This window comes from Etheostoma spectabile, chromosome 15, assembly GCF_008692095.1.
Source record: "Etheostoma spectabile isolate EspeVRDwgs_2016 chromosome 15, UIUC_Espe_1.0, whole genome shotgun sequence".
Classification (NCBI taxonomy): Eukaryota; Metazoa; Chordata; class Actinopteri; order Perciformes; family Percidae; genus Etheostoma; species Etheostoma spectabile.
Window position 1 is genome coordinate 8,866,891 of NC_045747.1, and position 15,829 is coordinate 8,882,719.

Here is a 15,829-nt window from a genome sequence, read left to right on the forward strand (position 1 = left end):
GTAAGGAAGGGGCTGAGCACTTCAGGCAGTGCCATGCACAAGTATGCCCCGCCTTCACCCACCTGTGGCTGAGTTCCCCAGGGTTCGTCCGGGGTAGGCTGTTAGATGAGGGGAGTGGAGGGGATGGGGATAGGGGACAGGGGAAGGTAGAGTACAGAGAAGTGAAGGTAACAGGAGGTGGAGGAGAGTGAGGGTGTGAGGTCTCTAGAAGCAACAGGGAGGGGTAGAGTAACAATGTGCATGGATGGGTTGGAATCTAGTCCCATATTTGACCTAATGTGTCAAACATGTCCGTTTACAAATGGATGGTCTGCTTTGTGGCCACTGGCCAGTGAATCTTTTTTTGTTTTTTTACTCTCTTCTACAAAATCTAAAAAGCCACAAGAGGGCGAGCTTTCTTTCACTGTGGGAATGTAGTGTTTGTTCCTGGCAGTTCAGCTTGAAGGCTAGAGGTTGGAGCTTACTGAGAAGAAACAGTGCACTCAGTCATTTAAAAATCAAAGGACAATACAAAAAGAATTGGGAGAAAAATATATCATGAATGGCGTGAGTTAGAGAAAATACCATAATTTTTATCTGAACCAACAATGTTTTAGAAAAACAACTGATTGCATTGTGGGATTAAAACTGAATATGTATACATATTTTGTTACTATTTCTGTGCCCACATACTTACAAAGGACCTTGAAAGATATTCATACATATAAATAGAACAAAGTTCTCTAATATAACAATGAGTCTGAGAGCCCAAAGAGAGATAATAACCAAGAAATGAAAAAAATAAAAGACCTGTCTGCTATGTATTGTTTGAATGTGTGTGTGTGTGTGTGTGTGTGTGTGTGTGTGTGTGTGTGTGTGTGTGTGTGTGTGTGTGTGTTTGTGTAAACAAGTCACCAAATCAACCCAAACCGAAAAACCCACACATCAGAACAAAAGTGCAGACGAAGCCGAAGCCTCAGTGATACCTGAGATCTCGTGCTGCCTCAGCTCATTGTACTTGTAGGCCTGCTCCATCGGCTTGATTGATGTGTGGTAGATCTTCCGCAACCTCTCTATAGCCGCTGTATGACAAGAAAGGTTGAAAGGATGAAAAGTAAATATGTTAGATAAGGGGGGGGGGTCAGACTTCAAGGGGTCCTGACCCCAGGTTTAAGTTACATGCTTCTGTTTAGTAGCCTACACACTGTAATAACCAACCACCTTCCTTGATTATGTGTTGCATAAATAAAAAAAGATAAAAAGATTAGGACGTTTGCTAAAAGGAAATCAAGTAAAGAGATTTATATTGATTTGTATTCAACAGCTTTACATGCTTAATTGAACCAACTTCAATTTGTCAGATGCAGTATCTTTACAAAACACGTCTGTTGAATCTCTGATCCTCACCTGCATAGTCTCCGGCTTTTTCCTCAGTTGCAAGCCGCAGCGTTTCGTCGATGTGAGATCTGTCCCTGAGGACGGAGATGAAATCTTGTTCTTCTTCTTCTTCTTCTGTAAAGACAACATTAACTAAATGTTACTTGGTTTAATTCCTCAGTGTACGTATTTAATGATCTGATAACATGAATAATGACAGCAAACCCAGGGGGCCAGATTTGGTGCAAACCAACCCAGTGATAGTTTCATGAAGAAGCTCAGACTGTGGCCTAACGGCAGCCAGTCATAGTGATCAACAAAGCTGAGCTACAGAGGCCAACGGTGCTGCTATTTCTGGATCCTCGTCAATCAACACATTTTGCACCTCAATATGTATCACCTCTGCTGCCAATTTAAGTGTGACACATGGATAATTGATAATAAGCATTGGGTGAGTGGATGCCAACTTCAGACATAGAAAATATTTGAGCTGTCACGATCAAATGTTTCCAACCTGAGCTTTGACTTTATCAGCAACCACAGGCACACCAAATGCCTCTTCTACAACGTCTTTTCCACTGTCTTCTTTTCCATCTACATCTTTGTCTTATTTTTGTAAATACACAACCCTACTGCATGATAGCACCCATGACATGTTTGCACCTGGCAAGCACAATCACTAGCTATGCATAAATAACTGACACTTGTTGGTGATAAGAGTGTGGCAGACATCCTGCTGCGTGATACATGTGCGGAGGTCACAGGGAAATGTAATCATCCATTGATAACAAGACATAACTTCACCTTATGTGTGCACTACAAATGTCACATTTCTATGTCACATTGTGCAAAAAAAGCATGAGATAATCTTGTACTTTTCAAGACTTTGTGGAGCTATAAAGAGTAACAAAGACTTTCGTCCTTTTTAATTTTTGTTAGGTTCTCTATGCAAGAAATGGGTGGCTTTCCTTCAACGTGCATACATACATTTGGTGATTTTTTTCCAAAATGGCTTACACTTTTGCACCCCACAATGTGCATGCGTGTGGTATTTCTATGACTCATTCCCCCCCATTGTGTGTGTGTGTGTGTGTGTGTGTGTTAGAGGGAGAGAATCCAAATTTATTTCTCTTAATTTAGAAAGCAAACACTGAAACTAAACAAACAGTTATTTTGCACCACCATGGGCTTTATAGCAACAGCAAAGATGAGGGATGCCAAGAGAGAGAGAGGGAGCAAGAGGGAGAGAGAGGGACTTCCCCAGTTTCATTACGGACTGGGAGGACAACTCAGAGCTGGACTGAGTGTTCCCATCAGTAATATACACGATGAGACAATGATGTGCAATCCTGTCTTTTCTCTTCTATATTTACCCACCTATCACAGACTTATCACACTGTGAGGCCTGCCCTTGTGTGTCCAGGCCTTAGAACAACCCTTTTTGTGACGCCTCCCACACAATCCTGCTTCAGACAAACCTGCTACGGCAATGAGCTATATATAGGAGGAGTGGGGAAGTCTTCCTGGTTCACACTTCCATGTCCCTGGAGGGTTATGGTTCTGTGTGTCCCAGCTAGCAGATATTCCCTTAATAGTGTTGTTAGGGAATTTTAAAAAGGTATTCACAGCATGTTATTGGAATATTAAAGCTGATAGTAGCAGCTGTAAGGATGATAAACTGCAGCCAAATAATTGTAAATCAGACTGTGTAAAACACATGGCATAATCTGAATATAGAGCTTGTTGTACAAAGGCAAGGCAAGGCAAGGCAGCTTTATTTGTATAGCACATTTCAGCAACAGGGCAATTCAAAGTGCTTTACCCAAAATCAGTTAAACAGATAAAACACAAGTAAAAACAGTTAAAAATCACAAGCATTAAAAACCGGTAAAACACATGAATAGACAGTTAAAAAATAGACACATAAAACACAAGAATAAAAGTTACAGACACAAAACACAAACACATCATCTGGATACTTCCTGTCAGCACAGGCCAGTTAGATTTAATGTACTGGCACAGGAAACATATTAACATAGTTCAAAATCAATCTATGACTTGATAACAATATAGAACGTTTGAGATAACCTCCTCAGCTGCACATCCCTCCCTGAAAAAAAAACATCTCAAAATTCCAAACTAATACTAAATAATGTTCAGATGACAATACCTGCATGTTGGATTAGAAAGCATGAAAAGTTGCCAATGTTGCCCAGTGCACAACACTCAGCTCTCAGCTGGATGGCAAAAGCCCAGGCCATGCCTGCAATACTCATCGCCAATCAAAAACTGACTGGTGTGAAGCAAAAGCATGTGATGGGGGAAAGTAAAATGTTTTTTTTGCAGACATCTTAGACATTGATCATTTTATGTGACAGTGTGAAGTCATGTAAACACCTAACCATCTCCATTACCCCTCTTTCAGCAACTTCACCAAAGTCCTTTTTTAATATTACTTAATTGTAATCATGTGTATTGCATGTTTTGATGAGATGTTGACAAATTGTTTTTCTGGAGTCATAACCAAACAATGTACAATGACAAGGTTTTCTCCAATTTGATAGATTGAATGCTGATATTTGAGAGATTTTTATGTCTACAAATGGCATAATCAAAGTGACTATTTTGCCAAATATTTGCTTGACGTATGCCACCCATTAACATGTGCGTATGTATCTTAATTTAATTTTAAAACTAAACAAAAAACATGGTAACCTCATTGCTAACATTCTGCACATGAAGCCAACTTTATTTTGTTAATATTAATGAACCAAGGGTATTTAAAGTAGAAATATATTCATATTAATAACATGAACTTGGGTCAATAAAGGTGTCTGACAACTGAGGGAGACAAAGAAAAGTGTCTCCATTCATGAATAATCAATGAATCAAATGATCTGAAAGCATATCAACACACAGAAAGCAAAAAAGATCATTTTAGTGCAGTATGTGCACAGGTAAACAATAATGTCAAGACCATAAAAGACCCCCCACAATGACATATGGCTTAGGCTTTAACTGAGACAGTTGGTCTTTTGCAGTGTAGCAGCAGTGACACACGCTGCTGGTTAGGAATAACGCAGCACCGCTGATTCTCCCCGAGTCAACTTGCTAAAAATAAGCCTGCGTAATGTTGCTCCCAGCATGGTGCATGAACAAGACAAACCAAAAGGTTAGCAGTGAAAATAAAAAGAGGGCATGAGTAATATTGAAAATCCATAAAAAGATTCAATGTCTAATCTATACCTGTCACTACGTATTTAAATGTGTAAAAGGCTACGTGGTTAGTTATTCTCAACAAGTATTTTCAAGGAGGTACAGTAGGATGTGTTGCTATTAAAGAGGATGTACTGTATATATATATATATATATATATATATATATATATATATACAGGGTATATGTTTATATATATACACATAGAGCAAATTGAGTCAAAGAGAAACATTGCAAAAGACAGAATTTAAATCATCTAAACAAAAGATTTGGCACGAGATGAGATAAGTTACACAAAGAAGTGTTTTTTGTTTGTTTGAGAGAGAACACCGGGGAATGATTGAACTTTTGAGGAACATGTCCCATCTCTTTACTGCAACCGGCCTGTCCCTTCAGCACACAAAACTTACTCAAGATTCTGTAACTTGACTCATCACTCAGGAGAGTTGTGCCTTTTAACACAAGCCTCTTGAGTGGGCCTTAACTGCTGTGAGTGTGTTAACACCTCCCAATCCAGTCAATCCCTGATGGAATCCCTGGGACAGAAGTCTGCAAAGATCATGGAGGTACTGTTGCCCGCAGAGGGCGGGCCTTGCATCAGCGGTCAAAATTAACCCTGCAGGCGCCAGGGGAGTTGAACTCTGGACATCTGCAACCAGGACCATGTGTCCTCACTGAGCCCGTTGCCACACAACCCTCCCTCAGTTTGGAGAAACATTCTGGTGGCATCAGCACATCCAGAAGGAATGCTGGTGATTTAAGCCTACCACGGCCTCAGCAGCTGGGTGAGTCATGCCTCAACTACAGATCCTTGTGTGGAGGCTATTCAATCATCAGACGGAATGTCAATCAACAAAACTTCTGTGCGAATATGTTGCTCAAGTTTAAAGACCCCCTTTACTTTTGCCAGATATTTGACTATAAATATCAATAGGTATATACACATTTGTACATGTATACACACATACACATAACACATTTCCACGTCACTCTGTTAAGGGGAGAAGGCTTTGTACTTCCATGAAATAGTATAATAAGTTGTTCATGTGCAAACAACATCATTGTTTGTGACATCACAAATTGTGGAGCCAATCACTAGCCAACGTACAAATACATAGCTAGTTAAAATGAAATGGAGACAAATTAAAAAAGAATACATCTTGAGCGTTGTCAACTAATTCAGACAATCAAAAGCATATTACTCAGCAAGTGCTAGAAATTACATATTGAACTAAACAAAATGCATTTTAATGTGGTCAAAATACACAACCAGGGGTTACCCTAAAATGCCTTCTGTTTTTATGTGGACAAGAATTTGTTGGTTCTAGTGTGTATTTGCACAAAGACATGTGCATAGTATATTTACACTGTATATATTAGGTATCTGGGTATGTGTTAACCCCCTGGATCATGTTCTACTTGCAGCACAGTGGAGGTAAATTGAATTATGAACATGATGAGGGTGGCAGGCCTGGAACCCCCAGTCAGAGGATTTATCCTGCACAACAACCTAAACTGAAGACCAGGGGGCTCCACTGGAAAGATCCATGAAGAAGACTTTTGTTTCATTTTAAACACAGTGGACAATTTTTACATAAGGACTGATTTGTAAAATACCAAAGGACATGAATAGCATTAATGTAACAAACATGCCAATTTCCTTGCACATGTTAGAAGGACATTGCATGAACATTTCACCAAAAAACAAAGCTCAATGTATGCTAAATAGACCTAATCCATACAAATGCACATGATTCTTTCTCTAGCAAGGGTCAGAGGTGTGAGAGCAGTCAGCAGAGCTTGTGTAGGGCGTGGTGAGAAAAGGCCACCAATTGCAACAGGTGGCACAGCTTGTGGAGCTAGTACTACACCGTAGCCAAAAATAGACCCACAATGGGTCAAAAGATGGACAGAGGAGGGAGAGGAATGGCTGGTTCCTATTTTAGCCAGTGTGGAGACTCAGAGACATCTACATCCCTTCGAGTTAATTGTGTAATGTAACCAAATAAGAGCTACTGTACCCGGACCACCAGGACTGCTCAAGTAAGTTTCAGTAGGCTACTAATACTTAGCAAACAAAACACACAATGGTTTTCTTTGTATCTCAGGCCTTTTACACAACAAATACACTTCAAATATAATTCCATATTTCTACATTATGGGCCCTATCTTAACAATCTAAGCGCACGATGTGAAGCGCATGGCGCAGGGAAGGCTACGTTTAGTGACTGTCCAAATCTACTTTTGCTAGTTTGACAGAGGAAAAAATTGTTCGTGTGCGGCAGGCGCATGGTTCAAAAGGGTTGTACTTAGTGTCTTCATTAATTCGTAGGAGTGTTTTGGGCGTAACATAAACCAAGCAGAGTGTCATGTCCCATTCCATTTAAAAGCAAGGTGCGTTTGTACCTTGGCGCATTGCTAATATGGCGGATTTGCACTGTCATATTTTTATTTGTGATCTTTTGCATGTTTGTGTGCTGCTGCGCTTTCCTGTGTGTGTGTTTAACAAGCATAGTGTGCGCGCTTTGCACGAGCCTAAGCGCATTTTACTAATTTGCTGTTAAAATAGCAATTAAATGCTGCACTACTGACTTTAGACCAGGCTTTGGTTGGTCAATGATGCGATCATCTTCCTGCCTCAAGATAGCAATACGCCAAGAATTCACCTGAACACACCTCATAGCCCTGCATGGATGGGTGCAGGTGCATACATTTGCTATTTAAAAGACGTGGGCGCAGGACAGAAAATTAAACTAGCAAAGACACTTGCATCGGGCTTTGAGCTGTCCAGGTGAAAGATAGGGCCATGTGTCCTTTAAATGTATGTATTTCAAAAACAGACAGTTTTTAAGTGCAAAGGCAGACTACTTTCTACATCCAAATGTTGGCGTATCTTGTTTTAACGGTAAAAACAAAACAACGAAAAACATCACTGACCTACAGGTTGTCACATGCCCTTACAGAACATCTTACATGAGCCCCATCCAGATTGTAAGTCTACTAAGGGGTCACTGACAGCTAAACATGTAGTTGAGTCACAGGCTTAAAGGAAGGCTCAATGGCAAAGGCACTTCACCCTGAGGTGTTGATCTGAAGCCTCTATCCCTGCTCTCCTGTTCAAAAGCCAGGAGAGGACATCAGGTGCCCTTGGGACTGGGGGGCTTGACTTAAGGAGGGGTATGTTGTTAGGCAGTTGAGTTTGACTGGTGTGTCCCTTCCTCTACTACTACCAACGTAGGGATGTCCCAGACATGCCACATACCATCAGAGGGGATCTCTTGGGGAAAGTGTGCCTTTAAATTTCCATGTCTCCCCTCTGCAAAGTGAGGAGGCCAAATATGTTTTACTGTATCAAGGTTACCACTCAAGTATAAACACACTAGTGTGAATAACTAATCAAGGTCTCAAAGAGGTAATATAGACTGTGATATGTCAATAAAAGTCAGCTCTCTGAGTGTTTTAGAATTTTAGCAGAATGATGTGACTACACTTCCACTAATTACTTTTATTTTATATTGTATTAGGAGCTTTCTTAAACTGCTTTTACACTCAAACACAACATTTGACATCAGACACTGAACATGGCTTCAATCCTCATTTGGTCAGTCAGCGCCATTCACACAAGACATCGTTAGTGTAGGGTTTCTGGCAATCCTATAATAACCCAATAGTTACTCTAGCAACCTATGTTTACTCCTACATGAGAAGTGAGCACCATCATGGAGTCAGGCTGGTCATTTACCAGTATGTTGACCCATTCACACAACAAAAAACAGGGTTTCTCTGCTCCTTTCTTTGTCATGGAAGATGGAAGCTATTTAACACCACCAGTTAAATGATTGTCAAGGAAATATTATGGCAGAGTCAGATGAATACTCCAATCCTGGAAAATTGAACAGGCCTTACTACTACTACCTGAAGCTTTGTTCACACTGCTACACCAGAGCCTAAAGTTTTCTAACCATACAAAAAGGAGGAGGAATGCAAAACTACATTTTACCGAAATTATTCTTTCTATCATGTCTACAATTTCCAAAGCCATAATGTCCTTGCTTTACATCAAAATGTGGACAATTGTATTGATGTAATCGACTGGCTTCAGTCTTTAAATTTGTTTAAGACTGATGCGGGAAAAAAATTAATGTAAGCTATCAAGAACATCAAGATTACCTTGTCTTGTGTAGGCCATGCTGCTGCTGTCAGCTGTATTTCTTACAAAATATACACAAAATCTACAAAATGATGGTGTTAGGATATGACATTGATGTCTTTGCTTTTTGGATTAGAAAATCTGCACAGCCCAGGGCTGTTAGACAACCCATGATAGCAAAACATTTTTTTACTTTCCTTTTGAAGATTACATTTTAATGCTCATCTCTGCAATGCTAGCTAAATAAATGGAGTCCCTGACATGAACTGATCAATAACACAAATAATTGCACACTGAGCGCAAGGAGTTCATGATTCTCATATTTGTACATAACCTGCAGGTATTGGAATCAAAACTCCTGTGTGCTCTGCAGCAGCAACAACAAAAAACAATACATAGTATGCACATGCAGTGGACAGAGGCCACCAAAAGATGCATTGACCTGCAGAAGGGGTCTATCAAGGCATGAGTTTCAGCCAAAACCTGTCCCCTCCTGCTTGGAGAATGCATGTCCTTATAAGGCCAACTGCTGGGAATAAATTGTGATTGTGACAGTGCAGAGTGACAGCAGCTGCGCAGTGTATCTAAAGGGAAGCATGGGCTGGTGGGGTGAGGTGTCAGGAGGGAAGGGGAGTCGAATGGAGGGAGGGAGGAACTGTAGTGACCAGTGTTGGGTTTCAGGAGGCCTTCCAATCTTAGACACCTGACAGCAGTCTGGAATATGGAGGCCTGGGCCCTGGCTGTGGAGCTGAACGCCACCCAAGGACGGACAAGGGTGACAGACAAGGGTAACACCAAACGCTCCAGTCCAGACCCAGTAACCAGTCCGCATTTTTAGAATGGCTAATCTAGGAGAAGTTCTTGACACTCAACTCCAGAGGTACCCTGTAATCACATTTATTGTGAGATTGTCATAACCCCTGTAGTTTACGATGCTATGGATTATTATCACAGGAAATGTTGCCCCCTGTAGGTGTTTCAAGTCTGGAGTAACTCTTCTGAACCAAGTTGTGAAAACTAAAGTTCAAGATTGAAGCAGAAAGATCACATCAATGAATGCAGAGGTATGTGACAAAAAAGCTCAGTGTCCATTCAAGCTTCTGGGTGGCTGTCCTCTCCTTGGTAAGACTTTCCATTAGCTGGTGCCATGCGTTAGGACAGCTGACATGCTGTCAGTCCACAGGAGAGGCTGAACTCTAGTTTGACAGCTCTACTTTGTAAACTCACCAAAATGAATGAGAAGACATTTGTTCATACATTAACAGTGTTAGGGATTAGAGTGGTGTGTTTGGTTTGAATTTAAAAAAACAACAACAAAGAGCCACTTAAATCTGTGTTTGCACTGGGTGCCAACAGTTTAATTATAAACTGAGACTGATTTGAAATAGTCCTGCTTGGTGGCAAAGAAAGACCGGGCTGTCTATCCTCAGCTGGTGTCCCTATGACTGTCACTGAAGCCAGTGCCAGTCCTGCTCAAACTGCCCCCACAATGGACACAAGAACTACTTTTTTACAATCTACTTTTAACAGTCTGAATGACAGCATTTGATTCTCTGAATCAATTCTCTGAACTTGACCCTTAACTTACACCGCATCACTATGTCATCCATCAGCAGTATTTTGCATGCAAGCACATCTCCTGCCCACAATGTACCACCCAACATAAAATACAAGGAATACACCCGATGTTTAAGCAAAATGCTTACTAAAAGTCTTACCTGCTGTGGCCTGCAAATGTAGCAGGGAGAGGAAACAGCAGATCCATACTGCACCCTTCATGATGGCTGCCAGGAGAACTCTGATAGTCACACAGACTATATATACCAACGCAGGAAGGTTAAAGGGCACGCAGAGAGAAGAGGCGGGGCACAGAGAGGGCCAGTTGGTGGAGGGGCTAAGATCTGTGTGTGCCACAGGGACTCTGTGTGTACAGGCAGCTGACTCCTTTTTAGAGAGGTTGCAGGATGATCCTTAGATTTTTGTACCAAGACCTGGCTCAAAACTCTCAAAACTTCTCACAAATGATAATTTTGCAAATTTGTGTTTGACTGTAAATATGTATATGTTAACACTTCTAAAAATTGGACATTGGTTGGAAATCAGAAGTCTGGGGGGACTAGTGTTAAAGGAAAAGTTCAACATTTTGGGAAAGATGAGAAGAGATTGATACAACATGGTAGGTAATACTTTGTATCAATCTTCTCGTCTAACTCTCGGCCAGAAAGTGATTTAGTATATAGAATGTTGAACTTTTGGCAATTAACTTTTCTTTGAATACTATAATATAATATGTAAGTAAGACTCATTTTAAATATTCTGTTATGTATTCTAATAAACACCCTATTTCCAGTCTCTGAAACACACATTTTGTAAAATTATCATTGCTGAGAAGTTGAGTTATTTAGCACTGAAAAAAATATCCATGTCTGAGTGCATTGATGGCAAAGCCCAAGCTGTTGATGTCTTGTATGTGGTTGTGTTTTCTGTATTTGCAGCATTTTGGTATTTGGTTGTGTTTTCTCACTTTGCTGCATATTGTTTTTTCTAATTCTTTGCGCAAGTGCTGTCAAATTGGGGAAGATATTTTGTCAATTTTCATGTGTTTTCTTAAGTTGCAGTGTGTTTTTCATGGGTTTGTCAAGTTTCTGTTGTAGTTGGTTGCATGTTTTCTGTTTGTTTTCATAGACTTCCTGTTTTATTTTAAAATCCACTTTTTCTCTTCATTCATTTCATTTGTCCAACTGCCTTTGTTTGTTTCCCGCCTGTATGATTACCACCTCCACCCCTAATTTGATTCACCTGTTGTTTTCATCTTAAATACTCACCATTCCCACTCACCGTTGCCTGATTGTAGTTGTACTGATGTCACTCTCTCCAACAGTTTTTCCTTGTGTTTGTTTTCCCGGTGGTGTTTGGACTTTTGCCTGATTCCCGACGATGATCATTGCCTGCTCCTTTTGTACCTCTGCCGGTTTCCTGGCGATGATTATTGCCTGCATTGTTCTTTGAGCAATAAATATACTTACCTGTGATTCCCTGTCCGAGTCGTGCGTTTGAGTCCGCCACTGTACTGTGATAGTACAATCTGGCCACTATGGACTCAGCCGACTCCTGTATGGATTCAGAGGAGATTATGTTGGATGAACTCTGTGATCTTCTTTTTGACTTGGCGGTGATAAAGGACATGTGGAAGGAGGTTAGCAGTGATTACCAAAAGGAGAAATTATTGTTGGAAGCTCGAGAGATGGTATCAGAGAATCTGTGGTTAAAGGACTATATTCCTCATTGGGTGATACGCTTCATTTCCACTCCTACTCTTTCAACTGCTAATACATTTAATTCATGTATGCCTGTTTCTCGGCCTACTAGCATTAGGGCTACAGGTTGTTTTTTTTATCAACCAGCCTGCAACTGTTTCACATCTCATGATTTCATCATTATTTAGTCTAAAGGAGAGCCAGAGACTTTTGTGACTTTGTTTAAAAAATGCTGCTATGTTTGTTAAGAGTACTGAGGAGGCCAAAGCAGCCAGCCTTCTTGCTGGAGGGGAAAGGTCCAGCACAGCTACTAACAGCTCCGCTGAACTCTTGTCTGTCGGCTCTACTGCTACCTGTTCTGCGAGCAACCCCTACAATAAGCAGTCTTTTGTAGGAACCCACTTGGCTATATTCCCTGGAACTCGTGGAGAACATAAATGAAGTAAGGGTCAACATGGTTCCCGATGCTATTTCTAGCACCAACCTCTCTCCAGTCCTGAGTCCTTGATTTCCAGGAGTCCCAAGCCAGGGGTGTACAGCAGTCCTGAGTCTGCAACGTACATGTTTGCAGAACCTCAGCGGACCTGTCTGGCTACAGTTTCTTAAAACCATAGAGGCCACGAGAAGATGTTGTGGATATGGACCTCGACACCAATTCCCGCTTCAACCCCTCTTCAGCCCGGAGCACGTTCAGTCCAGCGGACTGGAGCCCTTTGTACTGTGCAGCCGCCCAGAGTTTCAGCTGTCAACTGCTCTCCCTGATTTTTTGCTGACCAGTGTCCCAGTGCCTCAGTTGACCCTTGTCTAAGAGACTTTGCCTTAGTCAGGCACCTCAGGGACTGGGCAGTTGCCCGGCACCTCAGGGACTGTGCCAGTGCTCGGCACCTCAGAGACTTTGCCTTTTTTCAGTGTCACAGAGATTCCTGCTCCCCGTATTTTGTCGGTGGTCCGATCGACTCCTGCTCCCCGTGTTTTTTTGGTGGTCCGATCGACTCCTGATCCCCGTGTTTTGTGGGTGGTCCGACTGACTCCTGACCCTCCTGACCGACCCGTTGTCTGCTTTCAGCCCAGCTGGCCCTTTGCCTGTCTTCAGCCAAGCTGAGCCATTGCCTGTCTTCAGTCCAGCTGACCCTACACCTTCTCGGTGTTCAAAGGGGTTTTGCCTTTGCCGGCCCGCCCGACCTCCAGAAGGATTAAGCTTTCGCCGACGGCTTCCAGAGGGATATTGCCTTTGGAGACGGCTTCCTGAGGGAATTTGCCTTTGGAGCCATCAGTCCAAGGGGTTTTGCCTCCGGCCGCCTCAGAACCCTCAATGTCCTGCCTGAGAGGCTTTACCTTCGCTGGCTGCCTGAGAGCCCTCGCTGTCCTGTGTGGCCGCTGGATGGATTCTGCCTTCGTTGTCGGCCGCCAGAAGGATTCTGCCTTCGCCGTCCTGCTCATCCTCCAGAGGGGTACCGCCTACAACGTCCTGCTTGGCCGCCTGAGGGACTCTACCTTTGCCAGCCGGAATGGCCGCCTGAAGGGTCTGTCTGCACTGCATGCCGCAGCATCTCAGTCTCCAAGTGCCCACTGGCCCTAGTTCCCAAGTGCCCACTGGTCGTTTCCTGGTACCTCCCATTCCACGGCCCATGGACTTTTGTCAAGTTTCTGCTGTTGTTGTGGTTGCATGTTTTGTTTTATTTTGAAATCCACTTTTTGTCTTCATTCCTTTCAGTTGTCTTCCTGCCTTTCTTTGTTTCCCACCTGTATGATTACCATCTTCACCCCTAATTTGATTCACCTGTTTTCAGCTTCTGTAGTTCCCAGTGCTTAATTACTCACCCTTGCCAGATTTTAGTTGTACTTATGTGACACTCTCCAGCGTTTTTTCCGTGTTTGTTTTCCTGGTGGTGGTTTTGCCTGTTTCCCAAAGACGATTATTGCCTGCTCCTTTTGCACCTCTGCCTGCATCAGTGTTATTGGACTATTGCCTGTTTCCTGACGATTATTGCCTGCTCCTGTTATACTTTTTTCCTGCATTATTCTTGGAGCAATAAATATATACTTACCTGTGATTCCCTGTACCGTGATACCGCCGTGGTTGCTTTTCCTAACAAAGACTAATAATCAAATGATTGTACCAACTTTACCGCCCTGACTCCTTGAACCAGTTGCAGTGAATGTGCATCAAGTAACTGAGCTGTCAACCAAGTATTGTGGTAAGGAAGACTTAATGCTCACTAAGACTGTGTGTGACAGAGAGAGGGATGAGAGGGTACGTCTAGAACATATAGACCCTCGAGTCAACCTAGAATCCCTAACACAGCTAAACACTAGGCGGATTACTGCTTTATCACACTCTAGCAGGCACACTGTGCTGAACATAATCTTACTATTCCTTGGGAACATCTCAACTGTAAATTAATCCCCAAATATGGCAGGAGTTTCTTACTCGAGCATGTCCAACCCAAATGACTTGGGGAGCATGAACTGTTTTAACACCTAATGAATTGTCCTGTTTTTTGTGTTTTTTTCTCTCTTTCTCCTTGTTTTACATATCAAATGTTACTATTGTATATCTTGTCATTTTTTTATTGTTATAACTTCAACCGGCCTACAGATGGAAATTAGCCCTCGGGCTACAATCTGGCATTTTTACGTGAACTATTATACTAGTACATTTTCATTAATGTGCATTATCCTGAAATATTAAATAAAATTAAAACAATTCTGCTTGTTCATTTTGATGCAGTAAATTGCCTTAATCCTCAGAAACTTCACTGGTGGTGGAATGTGGCATGATTTGTATACGAGAAAATATATGCTTTTTATGAATTCTAGTTATTTACTTACACATGATAAGCACTGGCATCAGTTGCTGTCTTTTTTTCCAAGTGTGCCTTCAAAATGTTGGCTACGGCTTTGTTGTTGCTATCACTGGCAATGGAAAATAACAGCATAATAGTAGCTATGTTGTGTTTGATGTTGTGTTTTCTAGTCTTAACTATTAAAAGACACATTTAAGGTAGTCCTGTATCAGTTATAAATGAAGACACAGATTGTTCTTTAACCTATTGGGTTGTAGTTTGAGCAATAATGGTTGTCTGCAAGGTATCTACAGTACAGTGTACCACTTTTGCCCACAGTGGCGCTTTGGGTGTGTCTAAAATCCCTATTAAGAACTACTCTTACTTGACATGATGCTACCTTAATATCTCCTATAACTGTGTCCATATGCCACAACTGAATTTCACCTTAGTGCCAGTACACAGTTAACTGTTGTGGTTTTAGACAATTTCTGTCAAACTACTAGATACTAAAACTTAGGAATGACTGAGCCTCTGTGGACAGAAAAAACAGAGATATTTCTGAATTAGTGCGTGAGGGTGTGAACAAGAGGCCTGGAATGAGTGAATGCATGTCAGAGGATGATGGGAAGAGATGCCACCTACTGTCCCTAGCGTACATTTTAACTGTCACAGAGAAGGTGGTCAATCTTAATTTAGCAATGAGTTGTTAGGGGGAGGGGGGCTTCAAACTCCCAGCCACCAATCAGGAACAGACACATGTGCATTGACTGTACCGCTTGAGTGAAGGCCAACCAGAACTGGAGAGAGACTGGAGAGACAGATTCAGCTGGTCATGTCATTATTTGTGCTATAATGGTCTTGAATTGCCAGACCTTCCTCCACACCGATGTGAAGGAGGATCTGGCTAGTCCACACAACATTCTGGTATAGGAGAAAAACGTGCTATGGTTTATTGGCATTTCTTCAAACCAATCACAATCGTCATGGGCGGCGCTAAGCACCGGGCAGTGCCACGGCGCCGCTGCAAATAGCCTCAGGAAGGAACTTGTTTTGGTGGAACG

At 41.9% G+C, this 15,829-nt stretch overlaps 1 protein-coding gene across 4 annotated transcripts in view; it reads right to left on the reverse strand.

Moving 5' to 3' along the window:
* Nucleotides 1-10,571, reverse strand: part of srl (sarcalumenin) — a 14,802-nt gene extending 4,231 nt beyond the window's left edge. Inside the window, exons 1-4 of one of the 4 annotated variants that reach the window (XM_032537336.1) lie at nucleotides 10,441-10,571; nucleotides 1,387-1,491; nucleotides 966-1,061; nucleotides 63-98 (exon numbers count right to left, since the gene is read on the reverse strand). In XM_032537336.1, coding sequence (XP_032393227.1) covers nucleotides 63-98; nucleotides 966-1,061; nucleotides 1,387-1,491; nucleotides 10,441-10,501 — 298 coding nt within the window. In that variant the 5' untranslated portion in view covers nucleotides 10,502-10,571. The remainder of the gene's footprint in view (nucleotides 1-62; nucleotides 99-965; nucleotides 1,062-1,386; nucleotides 1,492-10,440) is intronic. The other 3 variants (XM_032537337.1, XM_032537338.1, XM_032537339.1) reach the window with 3 other exon arrangements.
* Between the last annotated feature and the right edge of the window lie 5,258 nt (nucleotides 10,572-15,829).